Source organism: Panthera pardus, unplaced genomic scaffold (assembly GCF_024362965.1).
Source record: "Panthera pardus isolate Hobbes unplaced genomic scaffold, ASM2436296v1 HiC_scaffold_8, whole genome shotgun sequence".
Classification (NCBI taxonomy): Eukaryota; Metazoa; Chordata; class Mammalia; order Carnivora; family Felidae; genus Panthera; species Panthera pardus.
Window position 1 is genome coordinate 93,661,037 of NW_026527013.1, and position 26,707 is coordinate 93,687,743.

The 26,707-nt window shown below is 34.9% G+C and overlaps 2 protein-coding genes across 13 annotated transcripts in view; one reads left to right on the top strand and one right to left on the bottom strand.

The window, feature by feature from the left end:
• The window catches only part of FAM237B (family with sequence similarity 237 member B), a 167,725-nt gene that overhangs the window by 86,759 nt on the left and 54,259 nt on the right, over positions 1–26,707 (bottom strand). The window lies entirely within an intron of this gene.
• The window catches only part of CFAP69 (cilia and flagella associated protein 69), a 62,032-nt gene that overhangs the window by 15,478 nt on the left and 19,847 nt on the right, over positions 1–26,707 (top strand). Inside the window, exons 4-14 of one of the 3 annotated variants that reach the window (XM_019443252.2) lie at positions 37–146; positions 2,783–2,859; positions 5,188–5,286; positions 8,681–8,830; positions 8,935–9,112; positions 11,179–11,302; positions 14,122–14,170; positions 14,262–14,383; positions 17,303–17,519; positions 20,379–20,543; positions 23,896–24,011. In XM_019443252.2, coding sequence (XP_019298797.2) covers positions 37–146; positions 2,783–2,859; positions 5,188–5,286; positions 8,681–8,830; positions 8,935–9,112; positions 11,179–11,302; positions 14,122–14,170; positions 14,262–14,383; positions 17,303–17,519; positions 20,379–20,543; positions 23,896–24,011 — 1,407 coding nt within the window. The remainder of the gene's footprint in view (positions 1–36; positions 147–2,782; positions 2,860–5,187; positions 5,287–8,680; positions 8,831–8,934; positions 9,113–11,178; positions 11,303–14,121; positions 14,171–14,261; positions 14,384–17,302; positions 17,520–20,378; positions 20,544–23,895; positions 24,012–26,707) is intronic. The other 2 variants (XM_019443254.2, XM_019443255.2) reach the window with 2 other exon arrangements.

Sequence of the window (26,707 nt, forward strand, 5' to 3'; positions counted from 1 at the left end):
AATCTTAATTTTATTTCTTAACTAAAAATATTAAAGCCCCTAAGGGATTTAGCACAAATATTTAAAATTCTGAATCTGTGTGCAGAAAAAATTGAAAACCAGCCCCACTTTATAGAATCTGCATTTAATATCCTAAAATTATGTGGGTAAGTTTTTTTCTTTAACTTTATTTTACATTAGCATGTAGCATATTATTTTATTTTATATTACAAAGATATGCATCATGGTATAGTATGTGATAAAGAACTCAAAACTTCACTGGATCACTTGATTCCAGTTGATATTTCAGAGGTGGTCAATTTTATTGTGATGGGAGATTCTAGCCACAAGAGATTAAACTATAATAAAATTTTTTCTCACAATAAGTTGCTCTCAAGTGAATGATAAATGTGAGATGAAAGCAAGAAATTATGATTTTTTTAGAGAATTTTTGAGAAAATTTATGAACAATACTAAATAGTTTGCCTAGTATTTTTTTCTCTGTTTAGAAAATTTGGCTCTCAAAGATATATTAACTTCTGAGTCATGTTTTATTGATTTTTCAAATTCCAATGAAGAATAAAATGTCACCAGTTATTTTTCTATGTATATTTTAAATGTAAATTAGAGGTCAGCATTATAAAATTAATATATTCTATCCTCCATACTATTGTTTCTTCACCCATTTGGGGCAACTAGGAATATCTTCTGCTTCCTTGCTGCCACATAGTAGCTAATCAAGACATCCATTTTTAGGTTTCAATATAATATAGTAGAGGAGATTTCTCAAAATAGCAATAAACCTTTCTGATAATTTAACCTTCTAAATCTTTCTAACAATTCAACTTTTTAAATAGCATGTTTCTTTTAATACACAAATAACACTAGTAGGAGCATATATATATGGTAGTTTTAACTCTCACTTTTAGGTTTAGTAGCAATAATATTTTAAAATGTTATAACTATCTACATTTAATTTCTTTGATATCTGAATAAAATAACCAAAAATCATTTATTGAATACTTTCACCATACCTTACTTTTTAATACAGACCATGAAAAAAAAAAGAAGTAAATTATTACTCTGGTGCTTTTAAAGAACTTTTTTTTTTTTAATATGAAATTTATTGTCAAATTGGTTTCCATACAATACCCAGTGCTCATCTCAACAGGTGCCCTCCTCAATGCCCATCACCCACTTTCCCTTCCCTCCCACCCCCCATCAATCCTCAGTTTATTCTCAGTTGTTAAGAGTCTCTTATGGTTTGGCTCCCTCCCCCTCTCTCTTTTTTTTAATGTACTAATTGCAAATTATGATATTGATGTGGATTATATTGTTATCATTTCAAATTCTGAGGCTCTGCAAGTCCTAGAATACCAGGTTTATAAGCATTACTTTCAACAGCAATGCTCTTATGGAGCTTGACCAAGAACTGGTTCTGTGTGAAAGCTGCAACTGAATATTTCCTTACATAATATGACAGACTTGAATTGCATTCTTCACTTTCCCTCATATTTCATAATTATTCAAATTATTTAATAGTTTTCTTTCATAATTTCTGCTTTCATCCTGCATTTCTCCATACCTCACCCTCACATGATTGATTCTTTCCTCAAGACATTTTTGGGAGATAAAAACATTGAAAATAAAAAATAAAACCTAGCCTTTCTGTTTTTGGTGCCTATGTTTTTCTCACTACATCAGAGATATAATGCATATTATTTTCATAACCTTTTGGGGGGAACTTTTCTAGCTTTATCTTTTAGGTTGTTTTCTTTGGTAGAAAAGTTTGAGGACAAAAAGTAATTTTAGAGTTCTTCACTTTAGAGATTCAACAACGAGCTGGATAACAAGTAATAAGTTATTGGTTTCAAATGAAAAGTTCTAACAAACACTAAAAATGAATCTCTGTGGCATTTATAAAATTGTGCTTTTCAAAGATTTCCCTTGAAATATCTTTAAATTTTTCTTGACAAGCATGAATTAAAAGTCCTATAGAGAGGATATATTATACTTTATATAGTACAGGAGATTCAAATTTTGAACTCATGAAATGCCAAAATAGTTAATATTTTGTATTTAAGAAATAACTTTTATCTCTCCTTTCACATTTAGACTAATGACTTAGGTTTGAATGCCCTGCTTTTTATGATTTTTAAATAAACTATTTTCAAATAGCTTTGCTATAGTAGCTGTGAAATAGAAGTCTAATATAATTAATATTTGTTAACTTGGATTATTTAGAGTCTTAAAAAGTGTATTTGTTATTTTGTGGATGGTAACAAGGATCCAGTTAATCCAGTTAATAAGGAAAATCCAGTTAATAAGGAAAAGGTCACTAACCTTTGAGAACAAATAGACCATTCATCTATCAGATTTTCAGAACTTTAAAAGCCCCTGAGCAGAGCAGTTTTCAAGTTCTAGGTAAGCCGAGGTCTGTGATTTGTATCTGATTATTCAGTGTCTTCCTAATTTTGATAGAGGTATACGTGTAATCCATTATTACTTTGCCTTCAGAGAGAAAAGAGGATTCTTAAGGTTTTTATTTATACAGTGTTGCAAGATGGCTTTCTTAACCTTTGCCTTTTATGTCCATCTCTCTTTATTTTTATAAACCTATTTTCCTTTTGGTCACTTAGTTAGAAACAAAAATTTTTTTGATAGTTGCCAATTCTCCCAGGGCTACAGAATAGGATATTATTTTCATTGTTTCCTTTAGAAAGGAAAATTTCTCATACTTTACAAATGGCTCAATTACAGACTTTATTAAACATAATTCATTTGTTCTTCATTCTTATTGAAGCTTGCCATTTTTGAAAAAGAAAGTATCGGATGAAATAACATATGCTGAAGATACTGCTAATTCAATCGCTCTTCTGGGTAAGTTAAGATTTGCTTAAGGTAGAGGGGTGTAACATATGACAGGCCCTACTGTCAAGAAAAAAGTGTCTTATATACTAAGTCTTAGAGTCCCTCAAATGTAGGTTCTTTTCTTGTTTTTGGTTGGGAATTAATCATAGCGTGCTTGATGATAATTTTTGTTATCATTATCCACTTAGGCATTTTATAATACCAACAAGATTCTGTGTTCCTTAATTTAAGGACTGGCAGATGTTTATTTGTCTTGATGTTATTTAGTTTGTTGAAATATTTAACTTTTTTTGTAAATCAGACATGTGTTCCTCTCAGTAATCACAAAAATGTTTTCAATGTTAAACTCTCATAATTGCTAGTCTAATTGATTGCTAGAATCATTGGGATCCAAATTGTTCATTAAATAATCTAAAATTTTATATAAAATCATAAAATGGTGAGACATCCTTTTATATCTAAATAAGTTTCATTAGTCTTCTATGGTAGATTCTGGGAGAAATTATTATGGGCTAGAATGGAGTAAGGGTGTCGAGGAAATTAGAATAAATGTGGGGAGTTAGATAAGATGACCTTAAGGAGCAGGCAGGTTGGAAACTAATAGGAAACTTGAACTCTGTGAATCTCTACCATCAGTGGAAATTTACAATGGGAAGCCAACCCAAAGGAGGACATGATAACATTAATACATAAAATATGTAGGTTTGGGGGCACCTGGGTGACTCAGTCAGTTAAGCATCTGGCTCGTGATTTCAGATCAGGTCATGATCTCATGGTTTGTGGGACTGGGCCCAAGCACAGAGCCTGCTTGGGATACTCTCTTTCCCTATCTCTTTGCCCCTTTCCCTTTCTCTCTCTTTCTCAAAATAAATAAATAAACATTAAAAAAAAAAGATGCATGTTTGGATGATAACATTAAAAAAATGCCTCTATTGCCCTTATTGTTTTTAAATGTTGCCTCCATAAGAGTGTTGGCAGGCATTTGTATGATAAATACATGTCTCTTTATTACTGTGTCAGTCTGGTCTTTGCTGAATAACTGCTTGCCTGCCTATAGAAGAGTGAAGGAAGTATGAACTCTTTGCTTAAAATGAGCTCCCTTCACTGATTATTGACTGCAAATACTACTGTCCTGTCCCTTATTTTTTAATTGCTGAAAAGATGAGTTTTAAGCTAAAATAATTGTATAGAGTATAAGGGGTTGAACAAATGTTCATTTTTACTAATAACTTCCAGCTTCTTCCTAGTAGTAAGTCATATTACTTTTTTCTTCTAAGTGATAATTATTTCTGATTCAAGAGCAGGATTTTGGAAACGTATGAGGGAAAATGTTGGTACTCTGTCCTGAGATAAAACAGGAAACCGTGAGAAATGATCTAAACTTACAAGAACTAAAAGGGTGGGGAGCAGATGAGAAACCTTAGAATTTCCCGTAAACTTGTTTAGTTTTGTTGGAAAAGTTTAGTTGTTTCTGTTGACTAAGTTTTTCCAAAATGTAATGATTTTTCAACATAAAAGGAAGTGTTCAAAAAATTAAGGGAATCATCTGGAAATTGTCTTCTTTTCTTCTTCTTCTTCTTCTTTTTTTTATTTTAGTGGTATTTTTTGCAGATAGATACTCCTAAAGCAAGTGTGAAGCTTTCCTATGTGCTTTCTCCTTTGGTCCATTTGTGTCCCTACTCACTGACCACTCCCAGAGGTGAACATTGTGCAAATCCTAATGCAAATCACAGATTTTCCAGGAACACCTCATTATCTGTTTCCCTCACAGATTCCACCAAGATCTGGTTCAGCCCTGAAGTTGATTCTCCCAACTCCAGTCTCCAGTTGGGACACACACACGAACACATGTGCATATGTGTGTGTGTGTGTGTATGACCTATATCTTGCCAAAATAATAATAGTAACTTATTATATGCCAGACTCTATTCTCATCTTTTTCTCATATTAACTCATTTAATCCCCACAGCAATCTTTAAAGTGGAAACTGTTGTTATACAAATTTTATAGATGAGAAAACATACAAGTTTACATAGGTAGTAAACGGCAGAGCCAGTATTTAATCTTAAAACCATCTGGTTCCAGCATTTATGCTATTAATCACCATTCCTTTCTCCTTGGGAAGAAGAGGTTGAGTTGATTGAGGGGCCAAATGTTATAAGGATAGACCCAAGGTATTTCATGTATGGATGTTGTGTATGTGTGTGCATGTATAAAATACATGATCCAGCTTGAATTTCCAGTGAGGATATTTTTAATCATATTACTCACACATTTAAATTTGCAAATAAACTTATGACAGTGTTATTAAATAGCATTCATTTATCTTTCTGGCAGGTGAATTAATGAAAATAGCAAATTCTGAATTGAGGATACAAATTTGTAAGTGTATTGTTGACTTCTATCATGCAGAACCACCAAAGAAGCATATTACAGGTGAAGTTTTCAATGGTCTTTTAGTAACAACTTACGTCTACAAAACATTATTCTGTCTCTTTGAACCTACAAAGACATGGTGGGATTGATGCAAGCTAGTGGGATCCAAGGACCCAGAGGTATTCCCACAGGACTCAAACACAAGCTGAGAGGTAATAAGAGCAGAGTTTATTGAAGACATAGAGTGTAAATATGGATAGAGCATCTGGGAGACTCATAAAGGAAAGAAGAATGAGTCTTGTCTTTGCTTGGGGCCTGTGGTTTTTATTGAGGATTGTGGTCCTGTGCACATCTCCATAAGTCACTTACGCCCTAGAGCCAGGGGTCTTGATGAGTCAGTGGTTCTTGGAAAACCTCACCCAATTACTCTTAAGATATTGTCTGTTGTTCTGGAAGACTCCAAAGAAATCATTAAATCCATGACCTTTATAAGAAGGATATATATGTATGTATGTATGTGTATATGTATATAGATATAGATAGATAGATACACACACACACATGTATATATATACACATATATATGTAATTATTTGCATGATATTTTTATTCTAATACTAAATATTTAGGATACAGTTTTAAAAGTAATGCCTAAATTAGTTTAATTGTAATTATTATTATTAATGTTATTTAATACTGTTAATGATATTATTTATTGTTTTTCTAACCCTTCTATAATTATTCACAATATCTTTTCCACCCAATTAGATGTTAAATTCTAAATGCTAATAACATTCTCACTCATCTTTGGGAAGAAAGTTCTGTATATTATAGCTAAGGGATCTTAATATATAATGGTAAAATGAGTCACACTGAAATGGGTGGTATCAAGCCAGGGGGCACTTGCATTGTGGATGATATTATTTAGGACATAGTTCCTACCTTCATAGTTTCTATAATTTATAATCAGTATAGGAAGGGAGAGAAGACATAAATAATTTAAGTGATATGTTTCTTAAGAGATGAGGAAATAAGCTATGGTAGTAAAGAAAGATTACTTATGACTAAGGAAAATGGAAAGACCTCTGAAGCACAGAGTAAGGAGATTATTAAATGTCACATTTGAATTATTGGTGATATAGACAGGTAGAAGTGTTTGGTAGATAGTAGACAGTGGATACTTAGAATAGACCAGAAATACAGGTTTGGAATTTATACAAATAGAGATGAAAGTTGAAGCCATCAGGATAGTTCAGTTTGCCTGGAGATAAAGCATATGAATAGCCAAGGAGCAAGAATGGCAGCATGGACAGTGCCCATATTGACATGTGGAAAAAAATGACCCAAAGAAATCAGCAGTGAAAGGCTCAATGAGGAGAAAGAAAACCTCAGGACTGTTATGTCTTAGGCGCCAATGAATGAAAAATTTGATGAAGGAAGAAGTGGTTTTAGCATCAAATACTGTAGTAAAGGCTTCGGCGATTGATGAATGAAAAGGCCAAATTAATATGGTACCTGAAAAGTTGTAGCTAGCCTTTGGTGGATGTATTGCCATGAGGTGGTCAGGGCAGGTACAGGATTGTCAGAAGAGAGGCAGGGGGAGTAAGGGAGTAGAGGCAGTGAATGCTTACTTAAATTGTGAGATCAGGTGGTGAAGAAAAAAGAAGAAGATGGAGAAGAGCTGAGCTGGTAGGAAGATCAAAGAGGGATATTTGGGTTTTACTGTTTTTTATTTGTTTATAGGAGAGGGGAAAATGAGGTTTGTAGACAGAACAAGAAGCTAGTAACTCAAAAATGGGAGGGTGAAAGTCCCAAAGAAAGCATGAAGAGGATGGAATTAAGAGCACAGGGATAGGGTTAACCTTGGCAAGAGACAGGCACCCTTTAAGATGGAAAGAAAGGGTGACAAATGATGTCTAAGATAAAACAGAGTAGTTAAAGTGTGGTGAGGCTGACCTTAATTTAATCAGGCTCCAAAATTTAGGAGCCCTAGGCAATGCTCTTACTGTCACACAGTTGGTTTTTAGTGGTAGGCATGGCTGGACATCTGGAACCACAGAGAAAAGTCCTCAGTAGAACAATTTAAGAGACAGCCCTGGAGACAGGAATCCAGTCCATGAGCCTTAATATTACTATATGCTTCCATAGAACTAGAACTCAATAGAAAAAGATACAGGGAGTTTGAAAGTACATTTTGGTCCATCCATATGATAGATTAGTATGGAATTAAAAATCATGATTTGGGAAAATATTTTACAGAATGGGGAGAATCTTAAAAAATGTTTAGTGGCTGCAATCGAATATAAAATTCCACATATAAGTATATTGTTAAAATTATATGCGTACATTAAAAATATTAGCAAGAAATATACCAAAATCTTAATGTTGCTATCTCTTGATAGTGAAATTACAGGCAATTTTTGCTTTCCTCTCCATACTCTTTTTTTTTTCTTCTCCATACTTTTTAAATTCCTAAAGTAAGTAACTAGGGTATACCATAGAGAACCCATCCCAGAAATCAACAGGGCCTTGTCCATTGCCAAAGATGAGATTCAGAAAGATAACACAAACTGACAGACCTCTCAGAACTATGGCAAAGTCAAAGAACTTCATTGGTTTCAAAAGTGAAGAAGTCAGGGAGCTAGATAATTCACAGCACCAAGAGAGGAAATAGCTGCATCAAGTGAGCAAGTACCCTCTAATGTTTATTTAATGTTTCTCATTGAATGTAGTCAGGCAGGCACCTGTGCAATTATGTCAAAAGAGGAGGTAATGTTTCTCATAGGAACTAAGGCAGAAGGAAATTCTTATGCGTTGCCAAGAATCACACTTCCCTAAAATACCATTCTATTCACTAGCATTTATCAAAACAGCATTATATTTTCACTTATGTCATTGTCATGTCACATCATCATTTTTCCTTGAAAGCAACTGAAGTAATGCATTGACTTAAATAGTGAAAACATTTAGTATTTGTAATCATACCACTTTTCTTTATGGGGAGGCATATCTATGGACAAATAAGAAATATTTTGCTCTTTTTTAGAATTCAAGATGTGCCCCCTCGGATCTGCGGTCCTATTTCAAATTTTACACCAGGGACCAGCAAACTATGGACCCCAAAGCTAAAATCAGCCCACTGTAAATAAAGGTTTATTGGAACACAGCTACATCCATTTATTTTCTGCATTACTTATGCTTGTTTTTGTGCTATGGTAACAGAGTTGAGTATTTGAGACAGAAACCTTATAACTTGCAAAACCTAAAATACTTATTACTTGGCCTTTTACAGAAAAAGTTTTCCTGTCCTTGTGCTATACCATTTTAAAATGCCATACACTTTTTAAGTTGTTATTGCTGTTGTTTATAATAATAAATTACTCATTCCTTTGTCTGAACATAGATGATTACTATGTGAAATAACTGTACATATTTTTTAACTAATTGTTTTTAGGTTACCAGCAAGCAAGTTCATCATACAAGATTAAGATGGCTGAAGTTGGAGGATTGGCAAAAAAAATGGTCCAGTCATTGGCCTTACTTGAAAATCAACTTGTTGAGAAGCTTTGGGTACTTAAAGCTCTGCAACATCTTTCAACTTCTGGTTTGTATATTATTAAATTTAAATACTTCATTCTCAACTATTTTTGTTTTTATTTAACAATGCCAAAACTATACAACATAAATAACTTTTAAATTTATTTTAAGAAGTTAATTGTACTTTAATGATGAAAGCCCAAGCAGCCAGTGGAATCTGTGCCCACCTCAATGACCCAGATCCCTCTGGACAGCTTCTGTTTCGTTCATCAGAAATACTTTGGAACTTATTGGAAAAATCTTCAAAGGAAGAAATCATACAACAGCTTAGTAACTTGGAATGTTTGCTGTAAGTATGTAGTTAGATAGGAATGCTTTTTAACCTTAAAATGATAGCCAGTGACATCACTAACATCCTTGTTTGAATATGTATTTAATTAGGCTTTTGAGTCATGTAATGGCTATGTTTCAGGACATCACTTTTATGCTGTGGTATAAATGCATCTGCACATCAAGCCATTTTTTTTCTATTTGGAAAGCTTTTAAAGTAGATTAATTAAAACTAAGTTATGTCTCTGAATAAGTATAAAGTAAAATTAGACATTTAAAAGAACTACTTCATTTGTTCATTCACTAAACTTATTTTTGAGTACTTACTGTCTTCCAGATGTTGCAATAAGCATTAACAAGAAATATAAGTGAGCCTTTAAGTTACTTATTCATTTATTCATCAAGTAATTGTCTTCTCTGTGCCAACTTCACTACTAGGCCATAGAAATACAAATGAAAGCAATGCAGACATGGTCTCTGCTTTCATGGAATTTGCATGATGTTAGGAGATGGACAAGTCAATAGCAACTAAATGTTATGAAAGACATTATCACAAGGTGCTACATGTTCTTTAGAAAAGAGTGAATCAGCACACCCAGACCAACAGATTTAAACCATTTAGGATATTTATGGGCTTATGTAACTACAAAGTCAAGGATAAAACTTGTTTCGTGGGCAGTTGTAGTCAAGGCTCAGCAAATAAAAGGAGTTGGGCCCTCGTCATCCCTTTGCAGTCTTCCAGTGTGTTGTCTTTATTCCCAAGATCCACATGGTGAGACCTAGGAAGTGTACGTTCATATCGTCACAACCCCAAATGAAGCAGAAAAGACTTGCTATTCTGAAAGTCCAAAGAAAATATTTCGAATTGAGTCCCTGTAGGCCCTGTGTAGTCTGGATTGGCTATATGCCATTCCAGAATGAATTACTAGTGACAAAGAAATGTTCTGGCTAAAAGGAAGCTGAAGGCATCTTTGCAAGACCAAAAATGGGGAAAGAGTAAATGCCCAAATAAAAATAAGGGTAGTGTTATCATAAGAAGGGCAAGTGAGGGGCACCTGGCTGGGTCATTCGGTACATCATGAGACTCTTGATCTCATGGTTGTGAGTTCAAGCCCCACATTGGGTGTAGAGATTACTTTAAAAAATAAAATCTTTCAATAGTAATAATAATAATGAGAAGAAGAAGGAGGAGGAGGAAGAAGAAAGGAGAACAAAAGAAAGAGAAGAAAGAGGAAAGAAAGAAGAGAAAGAAGAAGAAGGACAAGTGAGTGCTAGAAGACAAAACAACAAATGCCCATTGTACAGGAAACCTGATGTAGATTTAGAGAGTTAATAAATACTTCCTGATGAACCTTAATTTGGTATCTGAATGATAAATGTGAATTGGCAACAGAGAAGAGTTTTGCGTCCTAGACAGGGGAACAGAAGTGAAAATAGAACCTAGCAACATTAAAAAAAAAAAAAAAAAAAAAAAAACTGAAAGAAATTCAATATATCGAGAGCAGAAAATAGTAGAATAGGGAGAGATGAAGCTAATTAGCAGGGACCATAACATGAAAGGCTTGATTAGCCTTGGTAAGGAGGTGTAGGACTTTTTAATATTAACAACAAAGAAAAGCCTTTAAGTAGTTTACAAAGGAAAATGATATGAATTAATCTTTATTTTAGAGCACTGTACCCACCTTGTATAGATTTGGATTGATGGATTCTTATGTGATAGAGATTTGAATCCTATGTAGAGGCAGATTTGGAAATGTAGAAAAGATTACAAATACTTTGAAATGAATAGTATAATATGAAAATGGGGGAGGTGCCTGGGTGGCTTAGTCTGTTAAGCCTCAGACTTCAGCTCAGGTCATGATCTTGGGGTTTGTAAGTTTGAGCACTGCATCAGGCTCTGTGCTAACAATGCATAGCCCACTTCGGATCCGCTGTCTTCCTCTCTCTGCCCTTCCCCTGATTGTGTTCTATCTCTCAAAAATAAATAAGCATTAAAAAATAAAAATAAAAAGGGGGCTTTTGTTGGTAGACACTTAAGTAGCATTTACAAAAATATGGTTTTAAAGATATGATTTTGCTTTCTAGGACTTTGAAGGAAGTATTTAAAAATCTGTTTATGAGAGGTTTTAGTCATTATGATCGTCAGCTTAGAAATGATATATTAGTAATCACTACAATTATAGCTCAAAATCCTGGAGCACCAATGATTGTAAGTATGAATCAAATTGCATTAATTTTAATTGTGGAAGTAGTTGGTATGGGGGGAAGGAGTCCTAAACTATGTTGTAATAGTTATGAACTTTGTTGTGATGCCCAGGTATATTGTAATGTCATTATGGTCACCAATACCCTTGCACTCTGCCAGTTCTTCTTTGCAACCTTTTGGAAACCTGAGATTCTCTTAATATTTTATAATTTACTTACATATTTACCATTTATGATACGTTACTTTGCTTTCTGATAATATGAGTTTATATCTGGCATCATTTCTCTTTCACCTAAAGAATTTACTTTGCCATTTCTTGTGATGGAGATCTGCTGGCTGCTGGCAGTAAATTCCCTTAGTTTCTTTTATCTGAGAATATCCTTAATTCGGCTTAATTATTGAGATCTGTGTTCACAGAATATAGAATTCTTAAGTTGAACATTTTTATCTTTTAGCATCTTCTGGTTTCCATTGTTTCTGATAAGAAATATTTATTATTTCAACTTGTTTCCCCATGGACAGTGTATCACATTTCTTTCTGGCTGTTTTTCAAGATTTTCACTCTATCTTTGGTCTTCAAAAGTTTCACTATGATGTGCCAAGATGTGGTTTTCTTTGTGTTTGTTTATCCTGCTTGAGGTTCATTCATAGAGCTTCCTGAGTATTTAATTTTACTAAATTGGGAGAATTTTGGGCCATTATTCAAGTATTTTTTCAGCCCCTCTCTCTCTCCTCTTCTTCTGTAATTCAGATTACATGTATGTTTGTCATGAGGCTCTGTTTACTTTTTTCAATAATTTTTCTATTCTTCAAATTCAATAATTCGTATTGGTCTATATATGTAAATTCACTGACTTTTATTTCTATCCTCTTCATTCTGTTATTAATTCCATCCAGTACATTTTTATTTCAGATGTTACATTTTTGGGATTTTTAAAAAAATTTTTGTTTCCTTTTTTATAGTTTCTATTTCTCTGCTGAGAGTTCCTGTCTTTTGGTTTATTATGAGCATCTATACCATGGATTCTGGTGTACTCCTCTGACAAATATATACTTTTTTTGTATTAATAGGCATTTAGTTTGGCTACTCATCCCTATGGTGGATGACAGATCAAATCTGAGTTCATTTCTTTTGGCCTCACTTGGGATGCTTGAGAATTCCCTGCCCTGGCATGATTCAGGCATTAGCCAGAGATTTGGGAGTTTATACACAGAAGTTGAGGTTCCCTTTCTGTGGCTCTCTCCTTTATGTGGGATTTCTCTCTTCACATTCCAGTAGTAGCAGTTGCCCTGAGATTACCTCTGCCCTCTGAGTCTTCAAACCACTAAGATTACAGCTTTACTCTGGGTTGTATCATCCATACAAGGTGTAGACTAGGGCCTGGCCTCAGTCTAAAAGCCATTTTTTTAAAAAAGGGAAACCCATGCAGTTTGCATTTTTTAAAAAATGGGAAATCCATTTCTTTCTTCAAAGTTCTGAGTCCCTTCCAGCGTCTGCTTGGTTTTGGTCACAAAACCATTGTTTTTATATTTTGGTCAGGGTTTATGATTGTTACCTGAAGAAAGGTTTTTTATAGGAGCTACTCTGCCATCCCAGAAGCTGAGCCTTCCCACATTTTATAATGTAAACCTCACTGAATGATTGACATCCCAGAGTAGAGATCTTTGGCAATGACATTCACATATCAGCTACACACTTTCTAAGTTGTGCTTAAAGGAAATTTGGGAGCGAAGGCCTCAGTCTCATATCAATGGTTATCAAATGATCCCAACAAAGAACAGTCATGGAATTTATAATGTGCAAATGGGGCAACAATCCTCCACAGCTTCCTACTCAAGGCTGCAATGTATGGGTAGACCTGTATGTTTCTCTGGAAGCCCCTGGTTAGTTAATAAGTTCTCATTAGCATCTTTGCAAACATCCAGGTGCATTTTATGAGTCATATAACATCTTCACATTTAAACAAACTATAGGGGGACATCTGGGTGGCTCAGTCGGTTAAGCATCCGACTTCGACTCAGGTCATGATCTCATAGCTTGTGAGTTCGAGCCCCACATCAGGCTCTGTGCTGACAGCTCAGAGCCTGGACTCCACTCCAGATTCTGTGTCTCCCTCTCTCTCTGCTCCTCCCCGGCTCGTACTCTGTCTCTTTCTCTGTCAAAAATAAACATTAAAAAAAGTTTTTTTTAAAGAAACTGTATGGATCCTAAAGCAGTACAAATGAAATGCTGCAAGCTCTAAAGCCCAGGGTTTGTCCCTGTAAACTCTCCCTAATTACAAAGTCCAATTAGGATATCTTTGTCTGTAATGAGTTACCTCATGCTGAAATGTTTGCAATTCTGTTTATTCTTCAGGGCTTTTAATGTTAACTAGGAAATGTTATGTTATCTCTTGACCAAACCTTTGACATAATGAGATTGGTTGGGGTAAAGGTGGGAAGCAGGGTTGTTTAAGAAGAAAAGCTGTCGAAAATAACATCTTTCTCCCTCATTTTGTCACTTAAGGGTATAAATAATAAATTACATGAGTAATTTATAGTCTTAATACATTTTGGGTTCTTACCAAATTTTAAATAGCATCCTATAAGATATAGAATAATCTAAAAATATTTCTTAGAACCAATAGAAGGAAGTTTATATTAAATAAATTACAAGTTTATCTGGCTTCACATTTCTTGCTTTCATCCCTTTCTATTATGAGTAGTTTATGAAGTCAAATAAATGACAAAGGGAATCTGATAAAGATAGTTAAATATTAAGTAAATATAGACATCTGTAACTTCCATCTAATTAAATCATCCTTCTGTGTATTTATTATTAGGAATGTGGCTTTACCAGGGATTTGATACTATTTGCAACTTTTAATGAAGGTAAAAACTATAAAGCTTTCAACCTATAATTATCCTGATGAGTTTTATACATTATTTTAGCTGTTATTTTCTTTTTTTTTTCTCCTAACAGTTAAAAGTCAAAATCCTTTGGTAAAAGGTCTTAAGCTTTCTAATTCCTATGAAGATTTTGAGTTGAAGAAACTGCTATTCAATATAATTGTGATCTTATGTAAAGATTTACCTACTATACAGGTAAAAAGAAAAACAATCAAAACAAAGCTAAAATTGCCTCACTTTGTAGTGTAACTTTTTAAAACTCATGACTGCAAATCTTTTATCAACACATAGGTTTACTATAGAAAGTAACTTTTATTGGGCAGAATTTCATCTTTGCAAAATTTCTTTTGATTACCTGTTTAATAAACAGTGAATTTACCTAAATTTAAACCACATAAGCCAAATAAAAGCAGGAGAACCTTACTGATTTATTTATGTATTTAGATCTCTTGAATAAGAAAAAAAATTAAAGAAAATCCATATAGGCCCATCCAGCCTAATAGTCTGTCTCTGATCATATTATGACTAAGGCTTTAGTCAGGCAGAATGCATTGCTGCCATTTTCTAGCAACGTGATCCCACATAGGCTGTCTAGTTTCTAAAAATCCCAGATATCTTAATTTCAAAATGGGTATAACACCTACCTCATGGAATTATTATGAGGGTTAAAGGAGCTCAGGATTTTTCGGTATTACAACTTTGAAAAACATACACACACACTAAAAAAGCCCAGAGAAAGAAAAATTGTCTTTAAAGTTATGGCTTTTTTTTAAATTTTTTAATGTTTTACTTATTTTTGAGAGAAAGAGCGACAGAGAACAAATGAGGGAGGGGCAGAGAGAGAGGTAGACACAGAATCCAAAGCAGACTCCACGCTCTGAGCTGTCAGCACAGAACCTGACATGGGGCTTGAACCCACCAGCCATGAGATCATGACCTGAGCTGAAGTCAGACGCTTAACTGACTGAGCCACCCAGGTGTTCCATAGCTTTATTATTTACATCAAAAATATATACTCTATAGAAACTAAGTGTATTTTCTGAATTGCCAAATAGAAAATCATTCCATAAAATATGGTTTTATTAGTACAGTGGAGTCTTCTATAACTATTAAAATCATAGCTATGGAGACAAAATGTACACTACAATTTACAAACCAATTTTAATTGACAACAGAGTCAAATAGCATAACAACTGTGGTGAGATTCTTAATACAGTATGTAAGCAGTGGAATCAACTAATTTGTTTTATGTCGTAAGTTTGTGGTCCATTAATAGTAATGATGATAAATATATGTCCTATTATTTGAAGTTCATGGAGTATTTTGAAAACATCCACTTAGGGGCACCTGCGTGGCTCAGTCGGCTAAGCTCCCCACTTTGGCTCAGGTCATGATCTCAGGGTCTGTGAGTTTCAGTCCCACGTCTGGCTCTGTGCTGACAACTCAGAACCTGGAGCCTGCTTTGGATCCTGTGTCCCTCTCTCTCTCTGCACCTCCCCCAATTGCGCTCGCGCTCTCTCTCTCTCTCAAAAATACATAAACATTGAAAAAATTAAGAAAACATTATCTACTTAGTACTTATAGTAATGCTAGAACTAGCCGTTGTTCTTATTCCTATTTTCTCACATCTACATCTTGTGTTCATTCCACATGGACTAGTAGAAAATTTAGAAAATAATCATAGATGTTATTGTGAAAAAATCTTTATAGAATAATACCAAATGAAGGGGCGCCTGGGTGGCTCAGTTGGTTGGGCATCCAACTTTGGCTCAGGTCATGATCTCATGGTCCGTGAGTTCGAGCCCCGCGTCAGGCTCTGTGCTGTCAGTTCAGAGCCTGGAGCCTGCTTCAGATTCTGTGTCTCCCTCTCTCTGCCCCTCTCCCACTCATGCTCTGTCTCTATCAAAAAATGAATAAATGTTAAAAAAAATTTAAATAGGGGCGCCTGGGTGGCTTGGTCGGTTAAGCGTCCGACTTCGGCTCAGGTCATGATCTCGCGGTCCGTGAGTTCTAGCCCCGCGTCGGGCTCTGTGCTGACCGCTCAGAGCCTGGAGCCTGTTTCAGATTCTGTGTCTCCCTCTCTCTCTGCCCCTCCCCTGTTCATGCTCTGTCTCTCTCTGTCTCAAAAATAAATAAATGTTAAAAACAAATTAAAAAAAAAATTAAATAAAAAAGAATACCAAATGAAAAGAAAATTGAATAGAATATAGCATATCATGTGTTGCTATCTTGTGAACCATATATAAGCATCAATCAGAATTAGCCGTGGGGCACCTGGGTGGCTCAGTCAGTTGTGTGTCCAACTCTTGATTTCAGCTCAGGTCATGATCCCAGGGTTGTGGGATCATGCCCTATGTTGGACTCTGAGCTGAGTGTGGAGCCTGCTTGAGATTCTCTCTCCCCCCACCTCTGCCCCTCTCTGCTGGCACACACTCTCTCTCAAAACAGAAAAGAAAAAAGAAAAGAAAAGAAAAAGAATTAGCTATAACATTGACAATTGTCAACTGTCAACATTGTCCTATTCTAATAGCTATACATTTTTGTTCTGTTTTAGTGAAATAATGGATTCAGTACCATTTTAAAATTCTAGACATGTAATTATAAATATGGCTTGTGACCTGAGTGGAATTCATTGAATAGAAAATTTATATAAGTTATATTGCAGGTGCTTAAAAGTTAGCCATAGTCGTTATTTTGGATAAAATTGATTTCTTTATAGTATACAATTGAGTCTGTGAAGTGTTTCTTTTTCAAAAAGTGAAGGGAAGAGAGAAATGGCAGCAGTTTGTTTGCTCCAAATTTTCTGCTACTGTGGTTTAATAATAGGCAGAAGCTAAATTACATATATAAGCAGCATATATGAAAACATCAATACTTGCTTTATACAATTGTCAGCTAGAGAGTGCATATCCCAGATAAAGGGGATCATAGCCGATTGCTGTTTTTGTTTTTGTTTTTTGTTTTGCTATTTAACATAGGCTGGGATCTTTAGGAAGGAAATAATTTTTTAATGATCATAATAAAACATAATATTGGAAATTTTTAATTTTCTTAGATTAAATAAAACTGTTTTAATTATGCTTCTAATAAAGTACTTTTTGCCCTTTCTCATAGCTATTAATTGATGGCAAAGTTATCTTGGCTTTGTTTACCTATGTTAAAAAACCTGAGAAACAGAAAACAATTGAATGGTCTGCAGCACAGTATGAAGAATTACAACTGCACGCAATTGCCACTTTGTCATCAGTGGCTCCTTTACTAACAGAAGAGTATATGTTGTGTCAGGGAAATGCTCGAGTCCTTGCATTCTTACAGTGGTGTGAGAGTGAAGGTGAGTGATCCCTGGGAAAATTCTAATTTACAAATTTCAACGGAACTCTCAATATATGCATAGAAAAAGAAATAAAATTAATTAAAGCAAAGAAATAAAAATATATATCTGGTTTCTTGTGATTTATATTCATGTAAATATATTCATGTGTTTACATGTTGTTTTAAGGGAAAAAAATCTGAGATTTCATTTAAAGTCTGACACATTAGTAAATATCCTAACTATAGGTAACGCATACCTCTCAGTGAAAGAAATCATTCATATAACCTGATTTAAATTTTTGTATCATTAGGCTTATCCAACAATTATACTAACTAAGTCCTGGAAATATTTTAATTATTCAACAAATATTTGTCGAATACTTACTGGGTATAGATATTGTTTTAGCTGCTAAAGATACATTTATGTTCAAAAAAATAAAATCTCTACCTTCATGGAGCTTAAAATCTCCAGCCAGAAGTAATGACTCCACAAATAGCCTACCAAATTAGCAAACTCCCAATTTGTACAAATACTTTATTTCAATTCTCATCATTCTCAGAAAGGAAATGAGAAATGACTTTCTTTAAAAAAAAAAAAAAAAAAAGTTTATAAGGAAGATACTGAATTCTTGTAGTAATTTTGCTCTAGAAATAATTTGGTATGATACATTTTCAGTAGATCAAGAAAATCATATATCCATGAGAGAGGGAAAAAATTATAGCTGATTTTTTTTATCCTCTATTTTCTAATATGCTGAGTTACTAATTTTTTTCTTGGTAAACTGCTGTGCATTAAATAAAACAATTCTTCGGTCTATTCTTTATATCATTTATGTTTACAAAAGATTATAAGGAAAAAGAGGAAATGCTGCCTGATATGAGGAAGACTTAGAGCTAACAGTTATTGAGTACCTACTGTGTGGAAGGCCTTAAACACCTAACAAGTATTAACTCATTTAGTCTTCACAACAAATCTAGGGGTTATAGGTACTACTTCTATCCCTGTTGGTCAGATGGGTAGAACTTAATCAAAAAAGTTAAACAACAGGGGTGCCTGGGTGGCTAAGTCGGTTGAGTGTCCGACTTCGGCTGAGGTCATGATCTCACAATCTGTGGGTTTGAGCCCCGCGTCAGGCTCTGTGCTGACAGATCAGAGCCTGGAGCCTGCCTTGGATTCTGTGTCTCCCTCTCTCTCTGCCCCTCCCCTGCTCACGCTCTGTTTCTCTCTGTCAAAAATAAGTAAACATTTAAAAAAATTTTTTTAAATAAATTTAAAAAAAATAACATGTTCTTGGTCACACAGGAAGTGGCACATCCAGGATTTAATGCAGGCATTCTAGCTCCAGAAACCCATTTTTAACCTATACACAATACTCACAACAGTACTTTTTTGAACGTTATTTTAGCTTTAAACAAAATGCTACTTCTAAAGACACTTTTATTTTTTTAATTGTTTGTTTATTTATTTTGAGAGAGAGAGCACGCACAAGCAGGAGAGGGGCAGAGAGAGAGAGGGAGAGAATCCCAAGCAGTCCTAACACTAGGTGCACGCCCAACATGGGGCTCGATCTCACAACTGTGAGATCACAACCTGAGCCAAAATCGAGAGATGGACAATTAACTGACTGGGCCACACAGGTACCCCTAAAGAACCTCTTAAAGAATGCATATTATTGTAAAAAAGAAAGGAGAACTAGCCTTGCTATTTACCAAGACCTACCATAAAGCTATAGTGATTTAAACTGTACGGTATTAGACAAGGAATAGATCAATGAAAATAGAATATATGGGAGGTTGGCATTATCAGAGATGATATTGCTTTCAGTGAAAATAAAAATTAGGTTCTTTCACCTTGTTAAAAAAAATGAAATGCAAAATAAATTAAAGCCCAAAATGTGAAAAGTTAAACTGTAAAAATCTTAGAAGAAAACATGGGAAAATATCTTCATGATAACAGGGTAGGGAAAGACTTAAAAACCAGAAGAGCCTAAACTATACAGAAGATGAATGCATTTAATAATAAATTTAAGATGAATGCATGTAAAATTTAGAATTGCCTGTGTGACTAAATCTGAATAAAGTAACAATCTACAAATTGAGAGAATACATTTACCACTTCTGTGAATAATAAAAGATTAGAGTCCTGGCTCATAAAGAACTCAAGAAGAAAATAACTCTGTACAGAAGGTGACAAAGAATAGGGACTGCCAAATCACAGACAAAATCTCAAATTTAAAAAAAAGGAAAAAAAACATTAAAAGATATTCAACCCTATTGGTACTCTCAGAGAAATGCAAATTCAAATAACAACAAACTATCATTTTCCATTTAACAGATTGGGGAAAATCTATTGGTCTTATACATTGTATCCATATAACCACTTTGGGAAGCAATTTAGGAATTTAAGTAAAATTCAATGTGGGTATATCCTATATGATTCTGGTGTCACGTGGCAAAACCTTTCTCAGTGGGAATAAGAGACATGAACCAGAATGTTCACTGTAGCAGTTTGTACTACTGAATGGATAAACTGTGATTTATTTATAAAATGAATGTTGAAAGCAATTAAATATTTCAGTCTGTAAGAGTGTGACTACTTTAAAAACCGGAATGCTGAAGAATAGTAGCAAGTTACCACAGATACACACAATATGATACATTTGAGTAAAATTTTAAAGCATATTTCCATTCTGGGAAGAGAAGGAGAAGGGGGAAGGGATACTATTTATTTCTCTAAAAAAAACAAGTATGACAAAATTTTAACATCTTTTTAAAATTAAGCATACATATATAAGGTATTTGATGTATTCTATTTTATTTGAAATGTTTTATGCTGTAAGTTGATACAAAGTATTAAATTATTAATATTTCTCCACAGATTCCTTCTTTAGTCATGGTAATAGTTATCATGGTACAGGCGGCCGTGGCAACAAGTTTGCCCAGATGCGTTACAGTTTAAGACTCTTGAGAGCCATGGTCTATCTTGAGGATGAGACTATAAACAATGATCTTTGTGAAAAGGGAACAATTCAGCAACTGATAGGTAAACATAACATGTTTGTATACTTATGAAAGTAGAATATTTATAAACTAGAGGTTTTGTTTGAAATATTTCTTACAAATTTATTTTGTCTTTATAGCTTAAAAACCCCTGAATACTCTCTTGATTTTTGTTTCATATTGTTGCTATATAAGACAGTTTGTCTTTACTAAAACATCATGATCACTCATTCTGTAAACATCTGTTTACTCAATTCAGATACTATTTCATTTAGGATTATCTTTTTTTTTTTTTTTTTTGTAATGGGCTACTGTTTCATTTTTCTAGTAATATGATCACTACTTTTTGGCCAGGAAGAGGATAACATTCCATTTTCCAGTGTATCTGACATACCAGAACACTGGTATGCTGGGATATACAGATATGTACATAGGATATTCTTTTCTGTTATGAAATATCAGGATATCCTTGATTTAAAAAAAAAAAAACAATGTTCATTTTTGAGGGGGCTATTTTGAGGGAGAGAGAGAGCGTGCAGGGGAGAGGGAGAGGGAGAGAGAGAGAGACACAGAATCTGAAGCAGGCCCCAGGTTCTGAGCTGTCAGCTTAGAACCCCTGACATGGGGCTAGAACCCATGAACTATGAGATCATAATCTGAGCCAGTCAGATGCTTAACTGACTGAGCCACCCACGTGCCCCATATCCTTGATTTTCAACTTAGATTTGACTGTTGAATCACCTTACCCCAAAGTACATACATGTGAGCTCAGTATAAACTCAGAACACCTTAAAAGCTTTTTACCTTTTTCTAGTTAAGAAATAAATAGTCCTCTGGCCCTAACCTTTCCTGACTTTGAAAAGAGCTATTTTGGTTATATTCAAATTCAGTAATTGCCTCATGAGTAAGAGATAATTTGTTGGATGTCAATTAATTACAAATGCCTACTCAAAAACTCTTCTCAATGTTAAGTTAAAGTGCCTACTCTTCCATCATTAGTGGAGTAGAGTGGTACCCTTTAATAGCGGTGCCTTTTAAAATGAGGATATTGAGAAGGGTGCTAAGCAAAAACACTCACTCTCTTGATGACTTTACTCAGGATGACCAAACCCAAAAGTAGATATTATCACTTCTATGCACATTCCATTGTACAGAACTCAGTACCAGCCTAACTGGATGGAGTCTAGAAAATACAATTTTTCATATGTCCAGGAAGGAGTATTAATCTTACTTGTGTAGGAAGTGGGGTAGAGACAAGGGAAAACAAATGTAGAAGGATTCTTTTCTTCTTAAAATCCTTTCCCTTTAACTTGAAAGAAGCTGATCTTTATCATGTGAGTTCTTAGAGGCAGTAGTGGCCTTCCCTTACTCAATCCAACAGAAGGCTCAACAAATAGTTTGTTCAACAAATAGTAATTGCATTGTAAATGCAAATGTTTATAATACTCTTTGTGCAGGCACAGGACCTTGGCCTTAATGAGAACAAAAGAAAAGATGTCTATCATAGAAAAATAGCATGTGTTACCTAACACCATCAGTAAGGCCCCTAATGAGTAATACAGAGAGTAAATACCACAGAAACTAAGAGGTTATCAATAGTTTTTAAGGCTGGGTAATCTTGGCAGGATTAAGCCGGAAGCTTTATTGAGCTTGGGTAGGAGGGTAAAGCTAGTTTTGAAACAGAAAAATAAAGGAGATGGTTTTTCAAGCAAGGGAAGAGCAGGGGCAGAGACATGGTGTCAAAATATGTATGATAATGTGTGCTGAACTAGCTTAAGTGAAGTCTTCATAAAACTGAACATATGCATCAACTATACTTCAATTTAAAAGTAATAAAAAACAGAAATTGAAAATAAATGTTTTATGAAAACAAATAATATGAGATATAATATGTCTAGTTAGGAGCCAAGCTAGAAAGAGTTTTGAATAGCATTGTCTTTAGGCATGGGGAGCCATTAGTGGTTTTGATTAGGGAAGTTAAGTATAATGATGTATTAGGAAAAGGAACCTGGAATAAATATATCTGATGACTTAGAAAAAGGAGAGGGCACCTGGGTGACTCTGTCGGTTGAGCATCCGACTTCGGCTCAGGTCATGATCTCACAGTCCATGAATTCGAGCCCCACATCAGGCTCTGTGCTGACAGCTCAGAGCCTGGAGTCTGTTTCAGATTCTGTGTCTCCCTCTCTCTGCACCCCCGCCGCCCCCCCCCCCCCCCATGCGCATGCTCGCTCGCTCTCTCTCTCTCTGTCAAAAATAGACATTAAAAAAAAAAGAATAGAACAAGGAGAGGATAAAGGCAAGGAGCTAAAAGATACTGAAATATGAAGGAAATAATTCAATATTAACATAACGTGGGATAGACAACATGAAAAGTAACATACCTGCACTCAAGTAGGAAGGAAAATGAAATCCTCTAGAAAGGAGAATCTGACCTCTGGCTAATGAGATTGAATTCCTAGGTGTTCCTAATAAAGGAGCATTGGCCCATCTGTCCCTGGCATGCTCCTAAACCGGGCCTCCAGCATGCTCAACTAGCCCCCTAGAGATTGATCCAGCACCTGTCCTTCGTTCTAATGGGACCAAAAATCATCCCTTCAGGGCTAGCTATGGAAATAAGCTGTGATTTCTGTGGCCCTCTTACTTTGTTTGGAACATAACTCCACCCCTTCCTGCTAATGCCAAGGACTTCTTTAACAGAGAAGCAATGACTTTTGTTCCTCATTTAAAGCTTGAAGGAAAACTTCTTTTTGAGGCAAAATTTTATTGTGACTGTCATTCCATCAGTGTAAGTGGCTCTTTTCCAATCTTTCTAAATTTTTATTAAAAGCAGGGGAGAGATTTCAAAGGACATGGGAATACTGCTATCTAAAGTTGTTGAAGACACCTCCAGGTAGACATAAGGAGAAAATGCAGAAAGAAGTAACAGAAAAATAAAACATTTAGAGAGATCTACCTTTGCCTAAAATTGACCCTGTTAACCATAAGGAGATGAGCAAGTTGGGATCAGGCATTTTAGTCATATATTTGCAGCAGCACTCATCTCTGCCTCATGGCACTCTGTATATTTCTAAAGAGTTTTGTTTGCTGGGCAAAGTATCAGGTTGTTAGGGCATCTTTTAATGTCACTCCATTAATTCTGTACTAGACATGCTCTACATATGGGGCTACTGACTGTAGTCAGTGTTCAAAGAGTCCCTTTATCATCATCTATCTACAGCTTCTAAGTAACTGTGCAATGAAAACAGCCCCTTTTAAAATAGTTGCTCTAGCTGAAATTTTATAAGGAGTTTCTTTTTTTTCTTTTTTTAAGAAGAGATTTCAAAACAGTAATTGATCAAAATAAAAATACAATGTCCAGTAAATTTACATTCTTTCGATTTTTTTCATACCAGGCATTTTTAAAAATATAATCAAGTCTCATGACAAAGAAGAAGCCATTGTTTTGGAAATTCAATCTGATATATTACTTATCTTATCTGGTCTTTGTGAACATCATATTCCTAGAAAGGTAAGTATGCCTATGAATCCAAGTTTTGTTTAGATCTCCCAATCACCTAGCACTATGAACTTTTTTTTTTTTTTTTAATCTCAAGTTAGCTAACACAGAGTGTAATCTTGGCTTCAGGAGTAGATTCCAGTGATTCATTACTCCCATATATACCCAGTGCTCATCCCAACAAGTGACCTCCTTAAAGCCCATCACCCATTTTACCCACCTCCATCAACCCTCAGTTTGTTCTGTATTTAAGAGTCTCTTATGGTTTGCCTCCCTGTTTTTATCTTATTTTTCCTATCCTTCCCCTATGATCATCTGTTAAGTTTCTCAAATACCACATATAAATGAAATCATATATCTGCCTTTCTCTAACTGACTTATTTCAGTTAGCATAATACCCTCCAGTTCCATCTGTGTTGTTGCAGGATTTCATTCTTTTTCATCACAGAGTAGTATTCCATTATATGTATATATACCACATCTTCTTAATTCATTCATCAGTTGATGGACATTTGGGCTCTTCCACAATTTGGCTATTGTTAATTTCACTGCTATAAACATTGGGGTGCATGTGCCCCTTCAAGTCAGCACTCCTGTATCCTTTGGAAAAAATCCTAGTAGTGCAATTGCTGGGATGTAGGGTAATTCTATTTTTAATTTTTTGAAGAAACTCCACACTGTTTTCCAGAGTGGCTGCACCAGTTTGCATTCCCACCAATAGTGCAAGAGGGTTCTCCTTTCTCCACATCCTTGCCAACATCTGTTGTTTCCTGAGTTGTTAATTTTAGCCATTCTGACTGGTATGAGGTGGTATCTCATTATAGTTTTGGTTTCTATTTCCCTGATGATATGTGATGTTGAGCATCTTTTTCATATGCATATTAGCCATGTGGATGTCTTCTTTGGAAAAGTGTCTATTGAGGTCTTCTGCCTATTTCTTCACTGGATTATCTGTTTTTCATGTGTTGAGTTTGGTAAGTTCTTTATAGATTTTGGATACTAACCCTTTATCTGATTGGCCACTTGCAAATATCTTCTCCCATTCTGTTGGTTGCCTTTTAGTTTTGTTGATCATTTCCTTTGCAGTGCAGAAGCTTTTTGTCTTGATGAAGTACCAATAATTCATTTTTGCTTTTACTTCCCTTGCATTCAGAGACATGTAAGTAAGAAGTTGCCGTGGCCGAGATCAAAGAAGTTGCTGCCTGTTTTCTACTGTAGGACTTTAATGGTTGCCTGTCTCACATTTAGGTCTTTTATCTATTCTGAATTTATTTTGTGTATGGTGTAAGAAAGTGGTCCAGCTTCCTTCTGTATGTTGCTGTCCAGTTCTCCCCTCACCATTTGCTAAAGACACTGTCTTTTTTCCATTGGATACCCTTTCCTGCTTTGTCAAAGGACAAAGGATTTGTGTGTCCATTTCTGGATTCTCTATTCATGGTCGATGTGTCTGTTTTTGTGCCAATACCGTACTGTGTTGATGGTTACAGCTTTGTAATAAACAGGAGAAAGTCCAGGATTGTGATGCCTCTACCTTTGGTTTTCTTTTTCAACATTACTTTGATTATTCAGGTACTTTTGTGGTTCCATACAAATTTTAGGATTGTTTGTTCTAGCTCTGTGAAGAATGCTTTGATAGGGATTGCACTGAATACGTAGACTGCTTTGGGTAGTATTGACATTTTAACAATATTTATTCTTCTAGTCCATGAGCATGGAATATTTTTCCATTTTTTTTGTGTCTTCTTCAATTTCTTTCATAAGCTTTTCATAGTTTTCAGTGTATAGATTTTTCATCTCTTTGGTTAGGTTTATTCCTAGGTATTTTATGGGTTTTGGTGCAATTGTAAATAGGATTGATTCCCTGATATCTCTTTCTGTTGCTACATTATTGATGTATATAAATATAACCGATTTCTGTACATTGATTTTATATCCTAAGACTTGGCTGAATTCCTGTATCAGTTCTAGTAGTTTTTGGTAGAGTCTTTTGGGTTTTCCACATAGAGTATCGTGTCATCTGCAAAGAGTGTAAGTTTCACTTCTTTGCCAATTTGGATGCCTTTTATTTCATTTTGTTGTCTGATTGCTGAAGCTAGAACTTCCAACACCAGGTTAAGCAACAATGGTGAGAGTGGACATCCCTGTTGTATTCCTGATCTCATGAGGAAAGCTCTCAGTTTTTCCCCATTGAGGATGGTATTAGGGCCTTTCATGATGTTATGTTATATTATATAATATGGCTTTTATGATGTTATGGTATATTCCTTCTATCCTGACTTCTTGAGGGTTTTTATTAAGAAAGGATGCTGTATTTTGTCAAATGCTTTTTATGCATCTATTGACAGGACCATATGGTTCTTATCCTTTCTTCTGTTAATGTGATGTATCACATTGATTGATTTGTGAATATTGAACCAGCCCTGCAGCCCAGGAACGAATCCCACTTGATCATGGTGAATAATTCTTTCTATATGCTATTGAATTTGATTTGCTAGTATCTTGTTGAGAATTTTTGCGTCCATGTTCATCAAGGATATTGGCCTGTAATTCTCCTTTCTAGTAGGGTCTTTGTTTGATTTGGGAATCAAGGTAATGCTGGCTTCCTAGAATGAGTCTGGAAGCTTTCCTTCCATTTTTATTTTTTGGAACAGTTTGAGAATAGGTATTAACTCTGCTTTAAATAGCTGGCATAATTCCCTTGGGAAGCC